The 24,928-nt window shown below is 37.1% G+C and overlaps 3 protein-coding genes across 11 annotated transcripts in view; 1 reads left to right on the top strand and 2 right to left on the bottom strand.

Annotated features, from left to right (window-relative positions):
- poln (polymerase (DNA directed) nu) overlaps positions 1–14,292 on the bottom strand; it is a 46,927-nt gene extending 32,635 nt beyond the window's left edge. For 5 of the 7 annotated variants that reach the window (XR_006926069.1, XM_046851095.1, XM_046851096.1 and 2 more), the window contains exons 1-16: positions 14,083–14,292; positions 13,485–13,572; positions 12,266–13,203; positions 9,994–10,115; positions 7,926–8,507; positions 7,284–7,453; positions 7,068–7,180; positions 5,438–5,586; positions 4,266–4,334; positions 4,113–4,173; positions 3,621–3,685; positions 3,136–3,219; positions 2,908–3,003; positions 2,030–2,086; positions 1,811–1,864; positions 706–771 (exon numbers count right to left, since the gene is read on the bottom strand). Coding sequence is in view for 6 of the 7 variants with exons in the window: in XM_046851095.1 (XP_046707051.1) it covers positions 706–771; positions 1,811–1,864; positions 2,030–2,086; positions 2,908–3,003; positions 3,136–3,219; positions 3,621–3,685; positions 4,113–4,173; positions 4,266–4,334; positions 5,438–5,586; positions 7,068–7,180; positions 7,284–7,453; positions 7,926–8,507; positions 9,994–10,115; positions 12,266–13,203; positions 13,485–13,572; positions 14,083–14,254 (2,886 nt within the window). In the remaining variant the exon portion in view is untranslated. The remainder of the gene's footprint in view (positions 1–705; positions 772–1,810; positions 1,865–2,029; positions 2,087–2,907; positions 3,004–3,135; positions 3,220–3,620; positions 3,686–4,112; positions 4,174–4,265; positions 4,335–5,437; positions 5,587–7,067; positions 7,181–7,283; positions 7,454–7,925; positions 8,508–9,993; positions 10,116–12,265; positions 13,204–13,484; positions 13,573–14,082) is intronic. The other 2 variants (XM_046851097.1, XM_046851099.1) reach the window with 2 other exon arrangements.
- Positions 14,293–14,443: 151 nt separating this feature from the next.
- haus3 (HAUS augmin-like complex, subunit 3) lies at positions 14,444–20,061 on the bottom strand. Of its 3 annotated transcripts, none has more exons than XM_046851108.1 (5): positions 19,925–20,061; positions 17,343–18,346; positions 16,375–16,829; positions 15,450–15,732; positions 14,444–14,989 (listed from the first exon to the last, which is right to left on the bottom strand). In XM_046851108.1, the coding sequence occupies exons 2-5, from the start codon at positions 18,300–18,302 to the stop codon at positions 14,774–14,776; spliced, it is 1,914 nt and encodes a 637-aa protein (XP_046707064.1). In that variant the 5' UTR covers positions 18,303–18,346; positions 19,925–20,061; the 3' UTR covers positions 14,444–14,773. The 3 variants fall into 3 exon arrangements, with proteins under 3 accessions (XP_046707064.1, XP_046707063.1, XP_046707065.1); XM_046851107.1 differs by having other exon boundaries at positions 17,343–18,350; positions 19,930–20,061; XM_046851109.1 differs by having other exon boundaries at positions 15,498–15,732; positions 17,343–18,350; positions 19,930–20,061.
- A 196-nt stretch (positions 20,062–20,257) lies between these two features.
- Positions 20,258–24,928, top strand: LOC124387036 (prostaglandin reductase 1-like). The gene is made up of 9 exons (XM_046851134.1): positions 20,258–20,353; positions 21,584–21,732; positions 21,816–21,861; positions 22,236–22,295; positions 22,413–22,580; positions 23,110–23,383; positions 23,505–23,610; positions 24,517–24,635; positions 24,740–24,928. The coding sequence occupies exons 2-9, from the start codon at positions 21,627–21,629 to the stop codon at positions 24,878–24,880; spliced, it is 1,020 nt and encodes a 339-aa protein (XP_046707090.1). The 5' UTR covers positions 20,258–20,353; positions 21,584–21,626; the 3' UTR covers positions 24,881–24,928.

Here is a 24,928-nt window from a genome sequence, read left to right as displayed (position 1 = left end):
CACTCTCTCTTCAGAGAAAATAATTTGTAGTAAATTATACTACAAAGTAAGTTGTAAATGTAAAATTCCATATGAGTTTTGTAATTTTCTACAGTCTTTCACACCTTCATTGTTTAAAGTCGTGTATAGCAAGTAGAAGAACAATACTGGGGCTTTTAATCACTTTTGCTTCACTGTTACAAAAATAAAAAGCAAAGAATGACAAAACTACAATAGACCACAATCACAAGAGGTTTTGGAGCACAAATTGTGTCCATAAATCAGGAACTGCAGTCAAAAAATGAGGGTGTTCATAAAAGCTGAGTGATTGGAGAGGTTATAAAAGTGCACGCATTAAAGAAAAAAAAAAACAAGTTAGGCATGCGTGTGTGTAAAACAAACAGCATGAGGCGTCAGTGGTTTGCCTCTAGAGGCTGCTCTCGTAATGACAGTGGACATTCTCCGCCAAAACCCGGAAAAACTATTGGTATTGATTTTTGCTGATAGAAGAAAGTTCCATCAATCAACTATCGGTGCTGATTTATCAGCAAAACCAATGACTCGGTCACCTCTAGTATATATAGACCATACTGTACTGTGCATGAACCAAAGGAGGAAATTCAATGGTCATAGAAAGAAAAAAAAGAAAGAAAGGGTAAGCAGGAAAGAGTATTAAGAATGATGAAGGAAAATAAATTAGATAAACAAGGAATGGAGAACACTCACTGGATGTTTGGCAGACAGTCGACCACTGACAGTACTTGTCTGATTCCATGTGGAGGAGATGAACGTCTGGGTGCAAAAAGAGAGAAAGAAAGAAAACAAAAGTCAATTAAATATTATAAAAATGAATAGTAGAATTAAAACAGCATTAGCGTCAGTCAAGATTCATTTGACCAATTAAGGCACACTGATTTTTGTATTTCTAATAATCTTACAGTTGTCACACTGTGCTATCTGGTGTTGCTCGTGTATGTAGAAAATTAAATAATAAAAATCAGTATCTGTAAACAATGAGATTGGATTTTAAAATACATATATGCATATGTGTAAATGTAAATTTTAATAATTAATAATGCAGCAATGAAACATGCCAAACAGCACCATGTCTTTCACAATGGGACCAATTTTACTTTATGGATTCAGTTTGAATTTTTTATTATAATGTACACACTTAGATCTGAATTCATCTTTAGTGCCTTATGTATTGTTAATGCATTAATGTTAATTTTGTGAGTCAGCACCAAGCCCACTCCAAAACACTAACCTGCATTAGTCTCCTTTAGAGTACACATTCCTACAGTTTCACTATGTGTACACTATGCTATGCTTTAAGCTGTCTGAAAGGTTTATAAACCTCTCTGGAGAGGTGCATTTGCTTAATAACTACATATATATTTAAATACATGTTAATTCACAACTTATTGATTATGAGCACAATAGATGAATACGCAGATAATACACTACAATATGCTACAGCTAAACTTATATTTCTGGTACATTTAATCAACTTTACAATGATTTGCCATTGCTGATAAAATATACTACTAGTACTACTACTACAACTATGATATTTTGGGGGAAAAACCCTTAATCCAATAATTGCAAGATGTAATAAATAACTAAAACAACAAAAAAGCAATTGAGTAAATTGCAATAAAAGGAATATTACACTTTTTTTTCAGTTGCAGTTGGTAAGGTGTTAGAGTTACTGCTGATATTTTAGCACTTAGAGAGCACAAGAGGAGTTTTTCTCTTAAGGCTACCAATAAATTAGGTCAATATGAGGCCTCAATTTCTTTTTCTTTTTTTAAATTAGCAGTTGGACAACCTTTGTCATACAAGACAGAATCCCATCCAGAAATGTAGACTTGATCTTGTGAACCTATGGAGGAAAACCAAATGTATGAGAAAAGGTTACACACAGACTGGAGGTTGTAAAGGAACACACACACACACACACACACACACACACACACACACACACACACACACACACACACAGGGCAAAAGCACTCAATCTGAGCCGAAGGCCCATACAAACACTCACCTGCCTGTATTCAAGAACAATTCTGGGAAGAGGGTGCAGGTCCTGGAGCTTTAAGAGCTGTAAGAGTCAAAGAAAGAGATAAAATGGAAAAATGCCAAGACTTTATTGTTCGTTAGTGTTGGTATGTTTGACTTAAGAATTTAAGTCACATAAAACAGAGCAGGGCTTTTAGGGGTGAGTGAAAAGTTTGACATGACAACTAAATCGTTTCATCCATCACACCCTAAACATAAAGCTGAAACTAATAACGAAAAAACAAGCAGCAACTAAACATGCAGTTTAGCCTTTGGGAAGACACACAATATATTTTGGGATTACAGATTTAAAATCAGACTGCATATTGAAGGTGCAAATAATGAGCATAAATCCTTCTAAAGCGTTCATGTGAAAAGAGAATTTAACATTAAAGCCATCACTATCAGTCATTGTGTTATTTTTAAGTTAAACATACCAAAGTACAAAAGCCATAAATTATAGAAACTGTTACAGTGTAAATGGCTTTATGCTTAAAATATGGGCGTATTCAGGAAAAAGAAATTCTGCATAATGAGGCAGGACAATCAAATCTTTATCTTTTTGGCATCTCTACAATTTCTCTACCAACAGATCTGCAAAAACAAAACAAACCATTATATTCAGCTTCATTTGAATATCCTCAGAATTTTTTTCCAAATAAATCAAGCAATAACAAAACAGTTCCTTTGAAGAGAGGATGAAAAATGTAGTTGCTTTGTGTTGCCCCATGTTAAAGCACGGCCTTCATATTTTATTGTGAAAATCACACGAATAAACAAATCATAGTAGGGTGGCGTGGGTGTTTCAGGGGTGTTCATTTAGACTGCAGTTTGTAGATTGCATTTGTGTGGAAGTGTTTATACCACAGCCTCTGAGGTGGACTGCTGCTGTTTGAGCATGGTTTTGGGGAGCTTCTTATTCTCACAGCGTTCATGCAGGCGAAGCTTCTCGAACAGAACCTGACGACAGGTAGAATTAATGTAAGTATGGAGACAAGAGAGACATATGTATCTAACAGAGACATATACATGGCTCGCATTCTCTATAAATACTATTAACATTTGACCACAGCTTGTCTTGTGAACCCTGACCAGTCGCAGCTGGGAACTGCTGGACACCAGGAACTTCTGACCAGCACTTTGATGAGCCTCTTGCTCCAACTGCTTCATTTTAGTCTGAAAGAGAGAGAGAGAGAGAGAGAGAGAGAGAGAGAGAGAGAGAGAGAGAGAAAGTCTGATAAAGTTAAAAGGAGGTGGATAATTTTAGAGGCAGAAAGAGGGAGGCAGGTCACACTGTACTCTGTGAACAGGTAAGTGCCAAAAGTAGCAGGTCCTGGCATCAATATTAAATTTACAGCATACCTCCCTGGGGCAGAATGTTCCTTTGAGAGCTTTCTTTATCACAATTGACCCCCCATCCCCCACCCTCTCTCTCTCCACTGTACATGCACACTATGTGCTAGATATTACAGCACTTGTCTGGCGTTTCTTTTATTAAAATCCCAAAGGCAATACAATGTAAAAAGGGCACTGACAAACCCCTACTTTCTTACATAAACACACACAGAATCTATTACCCCTAGCATCTCCGATGTCTTCTTTAGGGCATTTCTGTCCACATGGATCCTGTGGCTCTCCATAGCTAAGAGAAATAGATATAGAAAGCACTTAGGTAAACTAGACTGGAGTTAGTATCTACTCAGAGTAATTAAATGTGCATCATATATCCCATTATAAATAACTTCCTTACATGATACTGTATTAATGAAGATAAATTCACCAGACTGTAATCGTTACTACTTATATGCACTCTAAAGTTCCTTTTGCCCAGATCTAATAGTAAAACCAAATTTTAAGTAGCAGACACCTCCTATAGAGAGTATCACAGTGATGGCACAGTGGTTATAATTTTGGACTTCTGATCGAAAGGTCATGAGTTGAAATCCCAGCACTACTAAAAAAGCAAGGCCCCTAAACCTGAACTGCGCAGTTGTATAGATGAGATAAATTGTAAGTCGCTCTGGATAAGGGCATCTGCCAAATGCTGTACATGTAAAAACTGTTTGTACCTGCTAAAACTGGAATCATCTTCTGTTCAACGCAAAAGTAGAGCTGCCACAGACCCTGCGTCTACAGAGGGAGACAAGCAATGCAAATTATCTGTGCAAATGTTTTTCTTTTTTGTATTATATTGTATTATATTTTGGGTCAAAAGAATGTACCTCCAGCTTGTTCCGAAGTTCTACCATTACCCTGTGTAGTCGTGACAGGCTGAAGATCACATGGGATACCTGAATTGAATTTGGAATAAACGAAAATAATGAATTTACATGACAATAATTACAATAGCTAAAAAGATGCTGATGCTGATGTTGTTACTGAAGTAAAAGTAATAACAAAAAATAAATCTCACACAACGGTTTAAAAAAAAATAATAATAATTATATATATATATATATATATATATATATATATATATATATATATATATATATATATATATATATATATATATAGTGATCTTTATGCATCCCACGATGCACTTTAAATATTTGTGCTTTTTGATTTAATTAAATGCCATGTGAAAGTATCACTTTCACCTATCATTAGACTGACCAATAATTGAGTTTTACTCGTTTGTGTCATTCTCGTTCATACAACCTCAATTCCAAATTAGCTGTGACACTGTGTAAAATATTGTGTAAAAGAATGATTTACAAATCTCATAAACCAATATTTTATTTACAATAGAACACAGAAAACATATCAAAAGTCTTAACTGTGGAATTAGAATTTTTTTTTAGAAAAAAATTTGGTAATTTTGAATTCCATGGTTGCACCACGTCTCAGAAAAGTTGGGATGGAGCAACAAAAGTCTGGTTAAAGTGTTCAAAAGTGTTCAACACATTTTTTTCTGTAATGAAAATCATTGCATGGGCTCATTAACACTTACAGAAATTATTGTCTGTGAACATATTTTGCCATGACATCCACAAATGCAGGTTTAATCTCTATCATGCAAAGAAGAAGGTCTGCGTGAACATGGCTCTGGCCCCATTTGAGATCTGTTGCAGCCATTCAATTTAAAATTACCTTATTTTTTCCATAAAATTGTATATATTCTCAATTTAAACTTAATTTTTTTTATTGTGAATAGAATATGGATTTATGAGTTTGGCAAATCATTGCATTCTGTTTTTATTTACAATTTACACAGTGTCCCAGCTGTTTTGGAATTGGGGTTGTAGTCGTAGTGCAAAACATGGAAAAGTGTTTTATATATGCATATGTACCTGTGTGTATATATACAGTGTGTGTGTGTGTGTGTGTGTGTGTGTGTGTGTGCATGCCTGTGTTTATTTTGTGTAAAAAATTTATCTGTGTGTGTTCTGACCGTCTTATGTCTGGGCTCAGTCTGTGCAGGTGTATTTGTGGTAGGACGAGTACAGTACTTGTTGAAAAGGTTCTGAAAGCAGGGAGCAGAATCAGCAGGATCTAGTAACCAGGCAGCAATCTGAGGATCCAAAACCTGACAACCAGTCACTGAGGAAAAAAACAGACAGATCAGAACGTCTTCAATAACCAGCCACAGTATCTCTTCACAGTAAAGGTAAAGACTGTTCATACTATAAATATAATACACTATATAAGGGTATCATTGTCACCCCATAAATATAATCCATTAAAAGATTATGCAGTTTAAATCAGTGTATTTGACTTTTTAGCCATCAGCAAACAGAATAAGGTCCTTTTAAGTCATACAGTGTAAAGTGTACATACAGATATTTCCTTATCTATCTATCTATCTATCTATCTATCTATCTATCTATCTATCTATCTATCTATCTATCTATCTATCTATCTATCTATCTATCTATCTATCTATCTATCTATCTATTTTATATATTTGCATTTATTTAAAAAAAATTCTTGCTGCTGTAACAAAGAAATTTCCCCACTGTGGGACGAATAAAGGTATATCTCATCTCATCTTATCTCATCTCATCTCATCTCATCTCATCTCATCATATATATATATATAAGTAAAAAGACAGTACAATGACACAGAAATTATGGAATGGATTTTGTTAGCTGATCTGTGAGATACTAATTGGATTTTAAGTACTTTAAATATAAGAGGTAATACTCAGAATACTCTGGATATTTAAATGACAAGAGAACTGCAGTTGCATAGGCATTGGATTATAAAAGTATAAACTGGAGTTTCTGCATCTTTCAAATAAAATTATCTTCAAAGTGAAAAAAATGTTGTGATGCTACAGAAAAGCTTTCAGCAAACATTCACCTTCTATTTAACAGTTCATCCATAATTCTTCATAACCCATGAACACATGCTGTTAGAGAGGTGGGTGGTAGCCTTATGATGGATCACATAGCCACATAACAGATCTCAGTGTCATCTACATAACACTGCAAGCTAGGACAACGCTGCCAAATTATCGTGACTGAGTTAAAATAAATATGATAAAAGGGAAGCGACGTAAAACTGATCTTTGAGGCAAACATTTGCTAAAAGGAAAAAGAAACAATGAGTTTTAATAATAATAATGAGTTCAATAATGAGCTTAAATATTACTGCAGTTATTTGAACAATTCTTGCATGAACGTTTGCTAATTCTTCTGAAGAGGAAAGGAAAGGATGCTCACAGGTGAATATTTACATGTCTTTATTTGAATATACTCTACATATTTGCTAATATTTATTCACAGCTCCCAATCACATTTAACGTTTTTTAAAAAGATTTGCTTACAATTACAGATTGAAGCATGAAAACCGCTACATAGCTGCAGAGTTTTGTCACAATTCAATCTCTTTGTATTTCTGATTACATGAACAGTGGGTGGACGAGTGATAAATGCACAAGATCGACTGTTAATATTCAGCAACTGATGGAAAATAAATGAAGCAGAATGGTATTTGTTCAATCTTCAGTCTACACCTGTGCTAAGAGCCTCCAGCTGTATAACAGTCATGGTGTGTGTAACAGATGTTAATGTCTTGCCTTGTTTCCAGCTCAGATCCTTGCTGAAATGCCTGAGCACTGTTCGGAGGAGGTCTTTAGATTTGTAACACACCAATATTTGTGTTCCACACACCATCTTTAACATCAGCTCTCTAGAACAAATAAACAAGAACCATCTATCAGAAATAAAGCAAAAATAATGCATTTCCTGAACTCCAGACTTGTACGACTGTGTGTGTGTGTGTGTGTACACACCTGGTGAATAGATCCTGGTTGTGTTGTGGGTTTTGCTGAGCCCAGGCAGGTCTCTGGTCCAGTTTTAGAAACAGCAACCTCTCCTCAGCTGCTCTGGTCTCCTCCAGAACAAGTGAATCTAAACTCTTCTTCAGCAAAACCAAAACTCCACATACAGCAGGGGGACATTTCTGTTTAACACAGGTCAAAACGCAACACAGTAAATCTGATCAATAAGCAACATTTATTCTAAAGGAAATAAATGCAGTGTGCATTTGCCTCACATAAATCAAAACCAATAAAAAAAAGCTTCTTCAACACATACTTGCATGGCCAAATCCAAGAAATGGTCTTATTCCCAATATATAATCAGTATGTACCATATACAATAAAACCATTATGAAATCTACAGAGCATCATATATGGCCAATACAATTTGAGAAGCAGGTTTAATGTCTTAGCATGTGAGATCTAATATAATAGAATAACCAATGGTATCACTGAGACTCGTTCGAGAAATGGAAACAAAATGGAAGCTTAAAATACAAAAAAAGGGGAAACATTTTTCAAAGAGTTAAAAGGCTGTGTGCAGTAAATAGCATCAGACAGGCCTCTTCAGGTAGTGCAAAACTGGTATAACAGTCGGTCTATTTTTCAGCCCACCTGCTCAGGGTCCAGCTGTGTGGTTCCATCCTGATAAACCATCGTAACCACCAGTGCCCTTGCTCTTGCAGTCTCCTCCAACACACACATCCTCTCTTCCTGTGAGAAACGGCTGGCATCACAAACTTGGGGGTCAGAGATTAGTGCTAGAGCGTGTTTAGTGGGATATGGGGTCTTGTCCCCATCCCTGTTCCAGTCCCTCTCCAGATGTGTCTGCTCGTTCCCCTCTGAAGCAGAGTGCCTCTGTTGGACAGCTTTAGGGACGGGGGAGAGGATTTCCACATTGGACTGTTGGTTACCTTCTATCGAAGGGATTGTTGTGTGTCCTGGCATTTCTTCCTGATTTTGAGTACTTTTCTGCGGGTATATGGATCGCCTTCTAGCTTTGCTCTGCAGTGCCTTGTAAACAATTTGAACTTTGCTGTCTCTACTTATGCTGGAGGTTGGTTTAGAGCATGGCTTCTGCAACAATGTGATCTGAGGAGTCCCTTGGAATGACTGAGGAGGCTTCCACTTTGCAGACTGCTTGGATGGAAGGGTCACATTATGCATACGCTCTACTCCAGAGCTCCTCTGACCTACCTACAAATGAATGGCAAGAAATGACTGAGTAAAAAAAAAAAAAGGCTTAAATAATGTGTTAATGTACTGAATTGTACAAAAATATACTGTAAAGAATTGTATGTCAAATTAAACATTGAATTTTTTTAAATAGTAAAAGAACAAAAATTCATCAGCAAGATTTTACTGTAAAATGTATACTGCATATTAGAAGCATATTTACTCATAATTTTCTCTTTATCTGCTAAAAAGCTATACACAATTGACCCTACAGGATCAGGGACCATCTGTATGCAAACGCACAAAACCCCAAACTATAGATCAATTTTGCTGACCAGCAATTTACAATCATTTCAGATTTTAAATTATTTGCTTGTCTGAACAAGGGGTGTTTGTATTGGTATTTAAATTTTGGTTCTATATGAAACATTTTATTGATGTTATACCATTTAACATGACCAAGGTATGATCTCTGTCTCATTGGAAATCGTATTTAGGAAAACATGAAAGCAACGTGAACACTAAGACATTAAACTGAATAATTTTCTTCCATTTCAGTCACTGACCATAAACAGTCATTTCAATCTTGGTCCAGGTATTAAAGCATTTTGGTTCTGCACAAAATCTAAGCACGCAGCTATTATTTATCAGGTTCGGTTTCACCTTGAGGTAATGCCCTATACATGAATATTCAAGTAGAATAGAAAAGTAGCAGGCATGCCTCTGCTTGCACACTGTATGTCTTTTCTATGGATACATATGGATGTATAATAAACTAACATCTCTATCTAAAGTTAAGATGAAAGTGTGTTCAAATATGTCAAATGTGTCACATGTTACAAACACAGGGTAGGGTTTAAATGATTGATTTATACATATATTAAAGCAGGTAATGAATACACATCCATCTAGTCAGCACAAAATATTCACACCCATAACGTACTGCAGTGCAGAGGACTGCAGTGTGGTCAACTCTAAATGAAATGCAAAGGTCAATAACTTGGATGTATCACTACTCCCTGGGCAGCAGGTGTGAATAACTCCAGATCTCCTCATTTTAATAAAACTCCACATACACATGCAGGGCACACATACACACACACACCCTGATGATGTCAGCTAATTACTGAGGTGTTGCGAAGCAGTTTATAGAGGTCAGAAAGATCAATTGATTCAGCTGTTACTGTTCTCAACAGCAAAAAGAAGATTCAAGTCAAGTCCCAGAGATTAATTTTGTAGCAATACAATTTGTGGCTTGTTAGTATGTCTAAATGTACTAACAAGTAAATGTATGTAAATGTAATGTTAAGATTTATGTTGAGTAATTAGCATATCCAAGACACAATTGACATTTACATAAGCAGGAAAAAAATCAAATATTTAAAGCATTCATTAAGTATATACATCATTGTTTGCAAGGTTTGATGATGTACAAGGGACTAGCCTTACATTACTAATAAAATACATTTTTAACAAAAAACAATGAACTTCTATCTTGTCTATATACCTGTAAGAAGATCTGCTTGTCTTGATGTGTTTCTGTGGCTTTAGTAGCTGCAATGTGCCCTGGCTCTAGGCTACACTTTTGGGTTTCCATCTGATTGGTTTTCATATCAGACTGATGAACGCCTGCAGACGATACAAAATTGCATGTGAATGCACAAGTACACACCATACACACACACTTGCATTTTGGGAAAAAAATACAGTTTAAAATCAATAAAAAAAAGTTAAGGAAGATGAAATCCCAAATGCTATGCATCATCTCGGTTATTAAAAAAGTCCTATTCATATTGTTTGCTATTGTTGTTACTTTTAATAAACAAATCCAGAATTCCAAATGTGTATTAGTGTGTGCATGTTTGTGTGCTTGGTGATCTGCACTGGACTCATGCTAACTCACAGGGTGGCTGAATGCACTTGGAAAAGGGTTAACTGCACACTGTTATATAATTCACCTCTGACTGACTAGGAGAAAGTAAATGCGTCCTACACACTCAGGGGGCAGGGACAATTTGTGGATGAAACAGTGCTCCAGGCCATTTTGCACTACATCAATACCTCCATGTCTGGCCTTACTAATGCTCTTGTGGATGAATGAGAAATTCGCTACAGTTACTCTCCAAAATCTACTGAAAAACCTTCCCAGAGCAGTAGATTATTATGCAAGCAAAAGGAGGACGACATCTGGAACAGGTTGTTCAAAAAGCATGAGTGTGGTGGTCAGCTGTCCACATACCTTTGGCCATATAGTGCATTTAGCATTTCACAGTGTTAGACAGTTGTGTGAGCTCTGTAACAGTCACCACTGACAAAAGTGTGTTGTAATTTGACCCAGTAGCATTTAAACACATTCGATACAAGCATGCCTGCTGCAAACATAAGCTTAAAAACCTTGAATTATATTGTGGTATTGACAAGCTCAGAACACTAGCAGAAGGCACTCATCAAATGAGGAACTTTGGCTTAAGGATGAGAACCTAAGACTTAAATCTATACAAGCAGGTACAAGTTGTACAGCCTGTATCTCCTGACTCACCCTGCTTGATGACCCACTGCACACTGATTACAAGAAAGGAACAAAACCTAGATGCCAGGAACCCATATCAGTTCACTTCTGCAAGAACTACCTTCAAGGATGTAATGCAATACACCTGACTGCTACTGCTGCACGTTTCAGCATGGCACTCATGTCTCTGCTTAGGTCTTATCTCTTCATTTTCATTTTGACTCTCATTGAACTGAATTGTATGTAGTAAAAGGGGCTGCACCATCAAAGATTATTATTATTGATATTATTATTAATGGATATTTAGTACTTGTTGAGAGGAAACGCTGCTGGGAAGTAGTAGTGTTTAATAGTGATGGGTCGTTCATGAACTCGTTCATCGCAAACGAGTCTTTAATAATCGTAATAATATTTATTATATGTTAATAATATATATATATTACATTTGATATCTTTGAGTATTATTGCTATACAGAAGCTACACAATGATAATAGATCGTTTTTTGTTGTCCGAATTTTGGCTTAGCTGCATTGTCATAATTCATTATTGGAACTATATTGAAAGTTTTGAGGAATCTGTTTATTAAAAATTTAGCATTATTTCTTATCAAAGTAACAAAATTAACTAAAGGACTCAAAAAAGATTCATTTTAATGAACAAGATTCAAAGAATGAAGTCACTAAAATAATCCTAAACTATATTGGCAAAAGTATGCGGACACCTGGTCATAAGTAGGTATGTGCTTTTTGAGCATCACATTCCCCAATTTGCTCTTATATTTCCCTCCACTCTTCTTGGAAGATGTTCCATTAGATTTTGGGTGTGTTGTGGACATTTGTATTCATCGGCCACAAGGGTGTTAGTGAAGTCAGGTAATGATGTAGGTGAGATGAGGAGGCCTGGGGTACAGTCAGTGTTCCAATTGATCACAAAAGTGTTCAGTAGGGATGTGATCAGAGATCTATAGCAGGGCACTCAAGATCTTCATGGAGCTCGCTTTATGCACAATGCTGAAACAGGTTTGGGTTTCCAAGTTGTATTATACTACATCCAAAGACGTCCTGTACTATTGTGTGCCTTCAGCTTTGTTGTAAAGGTTTAGAGCAGAACCACATATGGCAGGAAAGGTCAGGTGTTCGCAGACTTTTGGCAATATAGTGTATCTTTCAATCGCTAGTGTTTAACTGAAGTGTCACTGCTCTGGAGATCTCATGGAAGCAAAGTGTTTGAGCGCCACCTACTGGGCAGTGCAAGAGTTATTACACTTACCAGCATCATGACAGACATGTTTCGTTTCGGCTGGACCTGTCTCCACCGCAGCTTCGTTTTCTCTGTCCTTTGTGTACTGAACACGGTCACTAAGCGAAACCAAATTGTGATGAACAAACAGATCACCTTCATTAGTTGGTATTTTATTTGTATCTGAATCATGACAGGAGTCATCCAAGAGAAGGCTAGTTTTCTGACTCTCTTTTCTGGATGTTGAAGACTCTTTCAAATTAGATCTTGAGTATTCTTCTATTTCTTTCTGTCCAGTTTCACATACTTTGTCACCACTTTCTTTAAAGACTCCCTCAAACAAAACTGAATTAAATTTAAGCTTCTCGCTTGTTTCTGCGTAAGAATTCAGATCTACTTCTTCGGTTATTTTTGTTTTCTCTTCAAAGCAGCAAAACTGCACCGTATCAAGGTTTTTATATGTTCTCACATCTTCGTTCTTTTGCCCAGAATAGTCTTCCTCAAACTGTTTCAAACACGTGATGATGGGTATTTGCACATTAGCAAACCGCTGTCTCTTTACAGCAGGGGTGTGAGTTATTGCCTCTACTTTACAATCCTCTTCATTACAAGCCAGTAGCTGGATTCTTTTGCTCCTATTGAAGATCTCACTACATGTCTCTGGTAATTCCATGACAGCCTGTGGGCTTCCCCGTCTAACAAAGCCATTCCTTTGGAAAAGCTCTTCTCCCTGTAGATCTAACTCTGGAGGGCTTCTACTGAGACCTTGGATATTATTACCAGAATTAAATCCTGACAGACTGACATCATCTCCACAATCCCTTTGCCTCCAATTACCACGGTTATCTGCTCTGCACTGATTAAATGTGTTATCTTGATTGTGTAACTGCCGGAGGTCAGGATGACAGAGGAACTTCTCTGTGAATGGGGAGTGTTCTAATAATTGCCTCTCTCTTCCCTTGTAAAGTCTGGAAAAAACAAACAGATGCTTTTTAATCACTTTGCCAGATTTTTACAGGTGAAATGTTTAGGGGGGCTGGGGAACTACTTATTCTGGATTTATTGTTATAGATGTGCTTCTGTACAAGATCAGGCTGAAGATTTACAATGCTTTCCCTGTTATAGCTTACATAAGCCCTATATAGGACAAGTGCAGCTCTTAGGCGGTCTTTTATCTTTACTACAAAGTATCTAAAAATAATGACAGTCACAACTGACTTTTTTTTTATTAGCTTGTTCAAGAACTCACATGTTGGTCTGTGTGTGTGGCACTGCAGTTTTGTTGAAGGTGCCCTGATTTTGGGACAGCCTGGGGACTGTGCTGAGAAAGTCTACTGCTGAACAAGCAAAATACAACCTTCTTTTTAGAACAACGAAACAGTATTTTAAAATTCAGATCACAATCATCTAGATTTTGGAAGTAATTCAAAAACCCATTAGTTGGAATGCAAATATGCAATAGGCAACTTTACTTTATATTGTATACAGCAGCTATGAAATGTTCATCAGTGAAAAAGCAACATCAGGTAAACCTAATTAACTGCAGAGTTGATAAATTCAGGTCGAGTTGGCTGTCTGGGTAATTCTAGATATTTTATTGACTGGCACATTATCACACACGTTCTTTATTTAGCTATACATAAGCAATTTTAGTTCCAAAAATAAATTTATTTCCCAAAAGGATGGTGATATTTGTTACAAGATCAAATAGGTTTTCACCTTTTATCAGACTCACAATTACTGCTACTATCACTAAATACAGATCATCAGACTGGTGCCACAGCTAAATCTGATCATACAAAACACACACTCACATTCCTCTACATTTCTTCCTAAGCCTGACTCACTTTGTGCTCTCCTGCTTATTCTGCCTGCATACTGAGCTCTCAAGGCAGTCATGACCCTCTGAGCAGCTGCAGACAGACAACCTGCAGTCAATGTGCTACAGGGACGACACTCCATCTCACCTACTTCTCTGTTCTTACTCATCAAATGACCTAAAACCATACACAAAGGCATGTATTTCTTAGTTAGAGTAGGCTTAAATTAAATTAAATTATTAAATTAAATTATGTGCATTAATAAGTTACATGAATAATTATTTACTGATAAATCAAATAAGGATTTTTTTATAAAATGAAGAAATTTAACAAATACATAATTTTTGTAGGATCAGATTTAAACTCAACAAAAACATTTCTATTCAAATTGAAATTTTAATCAGAGTATATATTTTAATAGTAACTAGTGCTAATAGATAACAAGAACTCAAACCATACCAAACACACATTTAGAAAAGGCACATATTTTATCAACAAGGTTGTTAAAAAAGTGTCAACCTTTGATGTACAAGCAAAAGTATTACATTACAGTCATAGGTCATTGATATTTTGAGTAGCTCTGCAGTAAAGGCAGTCCAGAATCCAGAAAAGGCACAGGACAAACTTGAGCACTCAGTCAAAACTGCATCTCATCTTTCGTGGCTTCAGCTTCAGAGCTCTGTTCCTTTGTGGTCAGAAGTACATTCTGCTCCTCGGTCTACTTAACACCCGCTCTGCTCTCCATTTCATTAACAACCTTGTTGAGCAGCGTGGGGTCCAGATGAAAGTACACATACAGTTCTCTCTCTCGTCTGAGGATGGCACTCTGCTCTAGTCGAGCCCTTTTGGTTCTCAAGTCTCCTACAATGTCCTGCAAAAGCTTGTACAGGGTCTTCTGCTTTTCCTCCAGCTCACTCAGAACAACAGATACTTCCTATATACAAAAACAATTGAATAAACAGTTTTATTTTAATAAGAAATTAGACAATACATCAGTGCTACAGTTTGTGCAGATATGAGTTGGGGTTTTTTGCGCAAAAAAAGCCAAAGTTACAAAACTACACTTTAATAGGGTTTTTGTTTTACAGGTCTTTTTTTGCATAAAATGTTCATACATGCAATTTAAAGAAAACAAAAATCAGATAAGGAATTATATGTTTCGTTATCCAAGATAATTCCCAGCTGATTCCCAACAATATATTACACCAAGAGAATTTAGTGGGAGAGGCCGAGAACACTCCGGACCCCAGAATGTAAAAGCACCCAAGAAAAGTCATGCAGTACCGCCACCAGATATGCAAGCGGATAATAAAACCATCTCACGCTACCCACGAGCTCTCAGAATGGAAAACGGCGATGATGTTGAGGAATTTAAAGGTGTGAGGAAAACATACCTGTGCGTTAGGGCAGAGCTCCGGAGCAGGTGTGGCTATAGCACGTACCTGCGGCCTCAGGAGCGGCTGCACAATATCTGAGTAGGTAGAGCGCTCCAGAGCGTCACGGTCACGCTCTAACCGCACACTGCAGTAGCCCTGCTCCTGAGCTGCCCGTCCCAGAGCATCCTGAACAGATGCAAGCTCTTTTTGTAAGCTGGATGCCTTAGCTTCCAACCTCCCATATGTCAGGAGAGGATCCTTACACTGAGAGAGATCACCCAGTTCCAGCATGTGCAAAAGTCTGAGACACACACACAGTAATTAGAAGCTAGTATGTAATTTAATTGTGAATCGCTGAAAAGAGCATAGGTACAATGAGAATGAAAAAGTTAGATCAGCGGTCCCCAACCTTTTTTGCACAACGGACCGGTTTAATGTCAGACAATATAGGACCGGCCTTTAAGGTGTGGCAGATAAATACAACAAAATCAAACGATACAACAGGTACTTTCTAAATATTATAATAAATGTGAATCCAATGTGGGGTTTTTGTTCATTGTGCTAGCTTGGGGGTTTTAATTTAGCGGTAATGTATTGTGTTACTGGCCGGAACAGCCCCTTTTAGAAGGTAGCAGATGGAGGTAAGACATGTGACCAAGGCAAGCATCTTGACATGCATCAAGAGTGAGTCATAGACAGATGTGGCAGAAAGAATCCGGTAAGTTTCCAAAATAAAACATTGTTCAGAATCAGATTATAAATACAACGAAAATAATGTAAGTTATGCATTCTTTCTGTGTGGCCCGGTACCAATTGACCCGCTGACCGCCCAGGGGTTGGGGACCACTGCATTAGATGATGTCCAGGTCAAAAAGGTAATTTGTTTAATCTATAGCACAGCAATTAGCAAACACAGTTTCAGTCTTTATTCATTTATCCTCACCTGCTAAAAGCAACATCTTTAGAGCTGATAACCTGCAGTTTTGTGTTGAGCCCTAGGCAGGGTGATTGGGTCAGCTCAGGCTGGGTCATCATGTTCCCTCTCTGAGCTGCACTCCGAGATGCCCCCTCGAGCCTGTTGATGACCTCGTCGAGTTGAGTCACAGTCTTTTGCCCCCTCTTGAGCTCAGTGTCCTGCGCCAGCCGCAGCACCTCAAACGATGCCTTCTGTCTGAGGAGCTGGTCCCTGACCTCAGTCTGCCTGGCTGTGTAATAGTTCTGTCTGGCTATTTGAAGCGCCAGGTCACCGCGCACCACAGGCACGTTCAGCAGGCGCGCACTGTCACGCAGAGCAGATCGGACAGGTTCTTGCATCAGAACATTGAGATCAGACTGAACAGAGAGCAGTTCAGAGTGCAGAGCAGGTTCACGTCTGGAGGCTTGCAGAGAGCTCATTGGCTAGAAAGGGGAGAGAAAAAGAGAAACAATGAAAAATACAAAAGATGGAAAAATATTACAGTGCAGGAATCAATAATGCTGCACTAAACAACATGCTTGTATAGATATTAGTCAACTAAATGTATATATGCTTTTGCAATCATTAGTGTTTATGATAGGGCCTGCTACATTTCTTTGAAAGTGTATTAAAAAAATTACTTTTAGCATTACAGCATAAGTAAAAAGTGAAAAGCACATAAAAACATTCTTTTTTTAAGGAGAACAAATATGAAAGTAGCAATTCTTGTAACGTATTTAGCTACATTTTGTAAGCAGCCCAGGTAACGTTTCATTTAGGAATATTTTTATTCATCATATTGTTTATTCTCATGCTTTAGGGCATAAAAATCAGTCATGATTGGGCCACAGTAAATTTTGATGCATGCGTTTTCATTTTAAGATGTTCCTACATGAAATCTTTGAAGAGGAATCATAAAAACATCGAAATAAAAATTCTTTAGTGTGTACATTTACCTGCGTTTGGCTGCTGAGCTTCTCAGTGAGCCAGTTTCTCAATGCTTGATCTCCATGCTCCTCTGCCTGCTCCTTTAGCAACTGGTGCTGTGCTACAATGTGAGCCCACTGCAACTGGGCCATCTCCTTCCTCCTGCTCTCCACAAGCTTCTCATTATCCTCTTCCTCACTCTCACTGCAGCTGCTCAGCTCGGTCAGCTGGAAGCGTTTGGCTGTTGAGGTCTCTACCAAGTCTGAGATGCCCTGGAAGAACTGACGCTGGGTGTAGGTGGCTAAAGCTTTGGTGTTTTGTTCCTCTTGGTGGAGGTAGGGTTCCAGACGAAGCTGAGAGACCAGCACTGACTGAGTAGTGGGAGGTGCAGAGGTTTCATTATTTTGTTCTACTGAAAAGACCTCGGTATTTAAGAAACCAGCAAGCTTCTGCGTCTCCTTCACAAGACCTTCCAAGGCAGCATTCGTTGCTGCATTTTCAACGGCGAGAGCAGAGCTGGCATCTTTCATTGCGCTGCTACCTTTCTGGAGTAGCCCAAGACAAGCAGACGAGTCAGCACCCCGGCTGGCAGCCAACACCTGCAACTTTTTTAGCCTTCGCAACTTCAGCTGCTTCTCTTTCCGAAGGGCCTGGAGTTCAGCCTCTAAATCTTCCACTGAAACATCCTCCTCTCCACAAAGAGAGGATAGCGATCCACCCGCATCGCTAGTTCCACATGTTTTTAAGAGATCACCAAGTGTTGCTTCATCCAAGATGGGCTTTCCAGATTCACGTAACACCAGAAAGGCTTGCACTTCTTCTGGTGTGAGAGCATTCTTGCGGTTCAGACGGTGACAAAAGACACGCAAAAGATGCAGGTTGTCCGGTGCAGCTTCAAACAACCAATCAAATTCTGAACTTTTAAGTGCAGATGCATTTGGATAACCCAACCGTGACAGCGCCTCAATGAACCGCTCCCCATCAAGCATGATTGATTAAAAGTGGAGCCCCCAAACAAGCTTACACTTTTTTTTTACCTGCAGTAAATTATGAAATTAAAAAAGTCAGATATATTGTACCTATGGACCAAAGAAATAAAGGAATTAACAAAACAAAACTGCTCCTTTTTTTGAAAGATGCATCTGGTTGTTAATTGGCCTTTGAACAAAATTGTGGAAGAAGTTAATGGAGAGCAAGTGAAAGCATGTCATGCAAAATAAAATAAGAGAACTGTTACAGATGCTTGATTTTTTTCTTCAGTATTGCTATAGTACAAAAGCCTGTGGAATGACAAACAAAATTTGCATTAATATTATTATTATTATGACGACAACAAATAGCTAAATAATTTTCAAAAATATTTGGGCATACGCGCATAAAAAAACAAAAAACAGACAAACAAAAAAAAAAAAAAAAAAAATATATATATATATATATATATTTTTTTTTTATGCACACATGGCCAAATATTTTTTTATTATTATTTAGCTATTTGTTGTCATAATAATAATAATAATATTAATATTTTCAAAAATATTATTATAATATTTTTTTTTATATTTGGGCACACGCACATACATATATATATATATATATATATATATATATATATATATATATATATATATATATATATATATATATATATATATATACACACACACACACACACACACACAATGTATGTATATGTATGTATATATATAAATTTTTATTATTTATAATTATTTATTTATTAGGTTAAAAACTGTGCTTTAAGCAAAATCAAAGGTGTCCATCAATACTGGTTACCAATTGTGTATGTACAGTTTAATTGCTAGTAGACTATTGACTAATAAGATTGTGTGTGTACAAGAATCAGTACACAAGTAATGTGTCTATAGACATCTATACCAATTTAATGATCTAGTTACCCCAGTATGATACCAGGCTTCAGAAGACCACAATTCACATTACATGAGAAATAAAAACATGACACAGATGGCTGCTGGTAGAAAGAGCAACAGAAGTGGAATCATTAAGGGACATTAAGTGGATGGGTGGATTAGACAGGCAGGCAGGCAGACAGACAGACAGACAGGCAGGCAGACAGGCAGGCAGATAGATAAATATAGAGACAGTGCATGCTCCTGAATTCAAGAAACTCTTCTCATAAAAGTCACATAAACGTGTCCTTACACAAAATTTACCACAGTAACATTTATAGTCAATTTTCAACGCAAACTTGCCCCACACCTGATTATAATGATCATATTATTAATGCATATACTTATGAATGATCTGTTAGAAAACGAAGCACAACATTAGATCCAGAGGATTAATACAATCCTGTGATTTGAGTTGCTGCAGTCAGTTAGAGACTTATTACATACTCTATGGTACTGTGTGATATAATAACCAATAACTCATGTCCCCTAATAAAATGATAACTTACTAATCAGTAAATAACTTTTTTATAAAATACCCGAACTAGGGTAAGAGTTAGCTCGAGCTAGCGGACTAGCTAAAGCGAAAAAGACAGTAAATAAATACACACCAGCTGGATAATTATGTATATATACATTGATATATATTTAATATATTATATATATATATATATATATAGATATATTTTACCTGTTTATAATGCTGTAATTGTGGCCAGTTTGTCTCCGTTTGTCGCAAACCGTTAGCAGTGTGGCTAACACCTCAGGGACCGCGCGTGCATCAGCGTCTCGCGAAGCCTTTTCAAAAACCGACAGGACGGGCGCGCGCACGCCTACGTCATTTCTTGCGAGTGGGCGGTTTATTTATATTAAAAAGTATTAAATAAATATTACATTTCAAAAATGGTCATTTTTTTAATGAAAGACATATAAATATGCGATTTACAATTACGGTTACTTAAAATAAAAATATGTATTTTTTTTGCACCTCTAACAGCCAATCAAAATCCAGGCGATGAAGCGTCAACCTATGAAAAGGAAGGAATCACGCCGAAGGCCCGCCCTCACACGTCCGGTTCACGAGCGCAGAGTTGCGGGGAGAGCCAGAGCACGAAGTGAGAACAAGAATTATACATATATAGAGATAATATTTAGACTTTATAAACTATTTATAAAATTATTTAAATAAAATACGTTTTGTATAATTTGGTATGATGGCGTGGAAATAGATTTTACTTTCGGTTTTAGTTCGAGCTGCACTGATATTCTGCTGTTTAATTCCAGAAATAGTGGGATAATTATGGGAACTTGTTTTCTTATGTTTTAGTTTCAGTCTGCTGATGTTTGTGTGGCAGGAGAAAGTTTTATTTCACAACGAATTTCATGCCTTTTTATATTTACTACAGTGAATGAACATGAAACAATTTATTTTTATTTTGTGGAATCGACAACAAAAGGTTTTAGGTTAGGGTCTTCAGTTTAATATCAGAATAATCTAGAATTGAAGAATTTATTATTATTATTATTATTATTATTATTATTTTTGTTGTTGTTGTTGTTGTTGTATGTATTTATTTATGGGAGGACTAGATTCATTATTTTTCCCCCAAAAAAACTCCCAACATTTTAAATCTGATATAAAAAAAAACAACAACAACAAATAAAACAATTACTTTACATGTGCAGTTTTCCCACATGAATGAGTTTTGTAGGCAACAGCACAGATGTAATTATCTTTCCAATCAATTACACTTTAGTATAATATTAAATCTCAAGGTACTGCATAAATCACTGGTGTTAATCTAAAAGTAGAAGGGGTCCAGAATGAAATACTGGGTGTAAGTAGAAGGCCAAACATGGTCAACATTTAATGAACAAAAAATACAGACAGGATACAGAATAATAAAGTGTGAAAATAAAGTATTAAGTAAGTAAAATTACTACATTCTGTTCTTATTTACATTTGCCTGAGGAAGATTTATGGCATCATTTATTGTTTGGGTTTATGTTCTGTGCTGGGGGAACTCAGAATTCAGTGAAGGTGTGCATCAGTGGGATGAAACCTACATGTGCTTTTGTTCATCTTCAGAGCAGTTGCTCAAACAGATATGTATTTTCAAACATGCAGAGTCTTCAAACAGCCTGTAGGCAGGGATGTGGCATTGTTTCAGGGATGACGTGTAGATATTGTGCCCACAGAGTCAAACGGTGTCAGTTATAATAGCAGTATGATATTACCTTGGGGCTAAAAGTGGGATTTGAGTTTGAAGTCTGGTATAATAAATCTCAGTATGTAAAATTATACTAACTTTTTTTAAAATTCTGTCTGCATTCTGCAATTCAAGATACATAGCTAAGTTTACAGTACAGTACCTACTGCAAGGAATCATGGTCCAAGCCAAAGTATGGATCCTGAAGCAACACTTTGAGGGTTTTCCTAAAGACAGTGATTTTGAGCTGAAGCTGGAGCAGCTGTCTGAGCCGAAAGATGGAGGTTTGTGTATAAAGGCGTTATTTTTATTTCTCTCCGACTGATGCTTGTATTGTTTTTTTGCTCATTATGAATAATTGTTGCAGAAATGCTTGTGGAAGCAGTTTTTCTAAGTGTGGATCCCTACATGCGGTAAGCATCCATCTGTTTGTTCTTAGGTCTGATTTGAGGTCAGTGAAAGTGTTGCTTTTTTTTAACTCTGTAAATACTGGACATTGCTGTTCATAGTTTTTGCATTAAGACCTGAGATTGGGCATACTGTCATGATATTTTTAGAATAAAATTCTGCTCCATATTTGTTTTACAGATTTGTTTACAGAATTGTTTACAGAATCTGGATGGTGTTAAATTTTTTTTTATATATATATATCTATTACAGTATATTATTGTTTCATAGTTCACACATTGGATATGAACATGAATGTTTTTTTGCTACCATCTGTTTGCAGAGTAATCATATTTTTTTTTACAGAAAACAGTTGTATTAATTTTGATTGAAATTTCAGGCCATTCAGTAGAAAACGAATGAAGCCAGGAGATGTGATGATAGGAACTCAGGTGGCCAAGTAAGAAAGACAAACTCTGTTCTTTATTGTACATTATTGAAACGGTTTATGCCTTTATTCTGCCATTTCTGTTCATCCCTTCTTTACCTTATTCGTCACCTCATGTTTTCTCTTTAGAGTAATTCAGAGTAAAAACCCAGCGTTTCCTGAGGGCAGTCATGTGGTCGGTAGATGCGGATGGAGGACGCACACGGTATCGAACGGAACAGGATTCTCCCAGATCCTGAGCGACTGGCCTGAGAATGTTCCTCTTTCTCTTGCTCTTGGAGGCATCGGCATGCCAGGGTACACATTTGTAATATGATTCTTGATAAATCATATGGAATTCAAATAAACATTAAGGATAAAGGTGAAAAATTACACGTATGTATTAAAATGTTTGCATTTGTTTAATGTCATCAGCATTACCTGTGATGACCAATTAGAGATACTCTCTTCCTTTCGAGACTGATGTGTGCTGTGAGTGATCGCGCCTCATTCCGAAGAAACAGATGTTTTATAATTTGCTGCTGGCTGCATCATGACTGGCAGCTTTGGGGTTCACTGGAAAACTTGCAATTATTAAATATTTATGAATCATGCCGCTTGTTTTGAATTGTCTTAAGGGAAGCTTAAATGCTTTTAGCCATTCTTTGTGATTTATTTATTTTTGTTGTTTTTAATGGCGCTGCTTTTCTGGTTTGCAGGGCTTGCTGCTTTAAGCATATGTATTTCCATTTTCAATACAATCCATTTTCACTGCAATTCATTTTCAGTTTACTATTTGTTACTGTTGTTAAGATCACATGTGCCTTCGTTTTTTTTCTTGCCACAGGCTGACTGCTCTATATGGTTTAGAAGAGGTGTTGGACGTTAAACAGGGGGAGACGCTCCTGGTGAACGCGGCGGCTGGTGCTGTAGGAAGCGTCGTGGGTCAGATCGCTAAACTGAAAGGCTGTAAGGTGGTGGGTTCAGCAGGGAGCGATGCTAAAGTGGCCTATCTGAAAGAACTGGGCTTTGACTATGCTTTTAACTACAAAACTGTTCCCTCGCTGGAGGAAGCTCTAAACCAGGCCTCGCCAGATGGATATGAGTGCTTCTTTGAGAACGTAAGTTTTTTTTTCTGCTCTATAAGCAAGTTATGTTAAGTACCTCATTTATAAAATAGAAATAAACTGATGATATGAGTTTGTTGATGCTGTAAAAGACAGCCTGGATGTATTTTAACAGGTTGGTGGTCATTTCTCCAGCGTTGCTCTCTCCCAGATGAAGCAGTTTGGAAGGATCGCTGTTTGTGGAGGAATTTCTCTTTACAACGATATAGAACCTCAAACAGGTCAGTCTACATTAAACGATGAACTGTATTTATTTGTTAGGATAGATACCAGAGCTGAAAAATCTGCTATATAAATGTAAATCAATAATCCAAAGACTCCTACAGCCAACAGGTTTTGTTACTGGTATATTGTAATGGTCATATTTATTTATTTTAGTTAACAGGATATATGTTACATTCAGATTTATATAATGTGAAGTCGCGATAACGGTTTTCTGGAGTGTTGAGGGTTGTTTGAGTTCAGTCTTTTTTTTTTTTCTCTGTTGGCCCAATATAGTGTTGTGTAGAACAGTAAATGGTGAACATGTGAGAGAGCGAGTTCAGGCACTCAGTGTGTCTCCATATGCATGGGAATTTTTTCAATCAAAGGTTGAACAGTTCTTTTTATTAAGTATGAATTAATGAACTACTGAACAAATTTTAATGCAGATTCTCTATGGCATGTGATCATCCTACTAGACCAAATGTGCCAAATTCAAAACCATGGTCATTAACAGAGTTATAATACCTTTCATTGTTCTGGGAAGGATTGTCCGTATATTCTGAAGAAGATTTGTGTTAATAATTTGTTGCTTATTAATGAGGGACTTGCTGATTTGAGGTCTGAAGTGATTCATTGGAGTTGTGGTCAGGGCTCTGTGCAGATCACTCAAGCTCTTCTACTCCAAACTTGGGCTGACTGTGTATTATTTGAGCTTGCTTTGTGCAGAGTGTCATGCTGGAACAGGGTTTGTGCTTCTTCTTTCCGGTGATGAAGGAAATTCTACAAAATGTTGCGCTTCAGCAAAGTTTTCAGCAACAATTTGCTTGGTTGTGATTCACTTACATTTTGTGTCCACTTACGTTTGCCATATATTCTCTAGCATATCACAAATGGTGAATTGAATGTGTGTGTGCTTCTCACAGGTCCATATCCACACCTGCCTATGATCTTTAAGCAGTTGCGGATGGAGGGTTTCCTGGTGGGAAGATGGGAGCATAAGAATGAGGAGTCTCAGAGAAGGATGTTGATTTGGCTGCAGGAGGCAAGTCATAGTTCTTCAAAATCTTTGAATGGGCATTAGATTATAATAAGTCTTTGAGGTCAGCATGAATTCGTGTGTTGTGGACTGTTTGTGTTCTTCTGCAGGGAAAGCTGAAGTGTAGAGAGCATGTGACTGTTGGATTTGAGAACATGCCAGCTGCCTTCATGGGGATGCTGCAGGGAGAAAACATTGGGAAAGCAATTGTTAGTCTGAGGGTTTTTCTTCCTGCTCAGTATGGCAACTGATAAACTGTCTCCTACTACACTATGTAATAAAATCTTGTTTTGCAGAGA

The sequence above is a fragment of the Silurus meridionalis genome, chromosome 6, assembly GCF_014805685.1.
Source record: "Silurus meridionalis isolate SWU-2019-XX chromosome 6, ASM1480568v1, whole genome shotgun sequence".
NCBI classification, from domain to species: domain Eukaryota; kingdom Metazoa; phylum Chordata; class Actinopteri; order Siluriformes; family Siluridae; genus Silurus; species Silurus meridionalis.
This window is presented reverse-complemented; position numbering and strand designations above follow the sequence as displayed.

Excerpts from the sequence above, each read along its gene's own strand:
- haus3 (XM_046851108.1), bottom strand. The coding sequence starts at position 18,302 with ATGCTTGATGGGGAGCGGTTCATTGAGGCGCTGTCACGGTTGGGTTAT. Across the intron at positions 16,830-17,342 it reads AGCTCAGCAGCCAAACGCAG|CCAATGAGCTCTCTGCAAGC; the intron begins GTAAATGTACAC and ends TCCCCTTTCTAG. Across the intron at positions 15,733-16,374 it reads AAAGATGTTGCTTTTAGCAG|ACTTTTGCACATGCTGGAAC; the intron begins GTGAGGATAAAT and ends TGTGTGTCTCAG.
- LOC124387036 (XM_046851134.1), top strand. The coding sequence starts at position 21,627 with ATGGTCCAAGCCAAAGTATGGATCCTGAAGCAACACTTTGAGGGTTTT. Across the intron at positions 21,733-21,815 it reads GTCTGAGCCGAAAGATGGAG|AAATGCTTGTGGAAGCAGTT; the intron begins GTTTGTGTATAA and ends TAATTGTTGCAG. Across the intron at positions 24,636-24,739 it reads TGTTGATTTGGCTGCAGGAG|GGAAAGCTGAAGTGTAGAGA; the intron begins GCAAGTCATAGT and ends GTTCTTCTGCAG.